General features: G+C 56.8%; 1 protein-coding gene across 1 annotated transcript; it reads right to left on the bottom strand.

The window, feature by feature from the left end:
* Positions 1-26: 26 nt before the first annotated feature.
* L969DRAFT_55751 (uncharacterized protein) lies at positions 27-239 on the bottom strand (the record flags this gene model as incomplete). Its single annotated transcript, XM_014709166.1, has 1 exon — positions 27-239. A coding segment is annotated over one exon (213 nt), but the record flags the coding sequence as incomplete, so codon positions are not given.
* Between the last annotated feature and the right edge of the window lie 92 nt (positions 240-331).

A 331-nucleotide genomic window follows, 5' to 3' on the forward strand; every position in this document is an offset into this window, starting at 1 on the left:
CAAATGTACTGCCAGACCGACACTTATCAATGACCCTGGCCCGCCTCTGAGTCTGCCATGTGTCGCAGCATGGGGATCACGCGTCTCTCGTGAGATGATCGGTTTGTCAACAAGAAGATCAGTACATCGCGGCCCGCGAGCGAGTCGCTCTGACACTGCCACCTTGAGGTTATGATCGCAACATGACCGGTGACGGGTGAGTACTCAATGCGTGAGCGGGTCGTGGGCAAGACCAGCAAATGTACTGCCAGACCGACACTTATCAATGACCCTGGCCCGCCTCTGAGTCTGCCATGTGTCGCAGCATGGGGATCACGCGTCTCTCGTGAGA

Source organism: Mixia osmundae (assembly GCF_000708205.1).
Source record: "Mixia osmundae IAM 14324 unplaced genomic scaffold scaffold_62, whole genome shotgun sequence".
In the NCBI taxonomy this organism is placed as follows: domain Eukaryota; kingdom Fungi; phylum Basidiomycota; class Mixiomycetes; order Mixiales; family Mixiaceae; genus Mixia; species Mixia osmundae.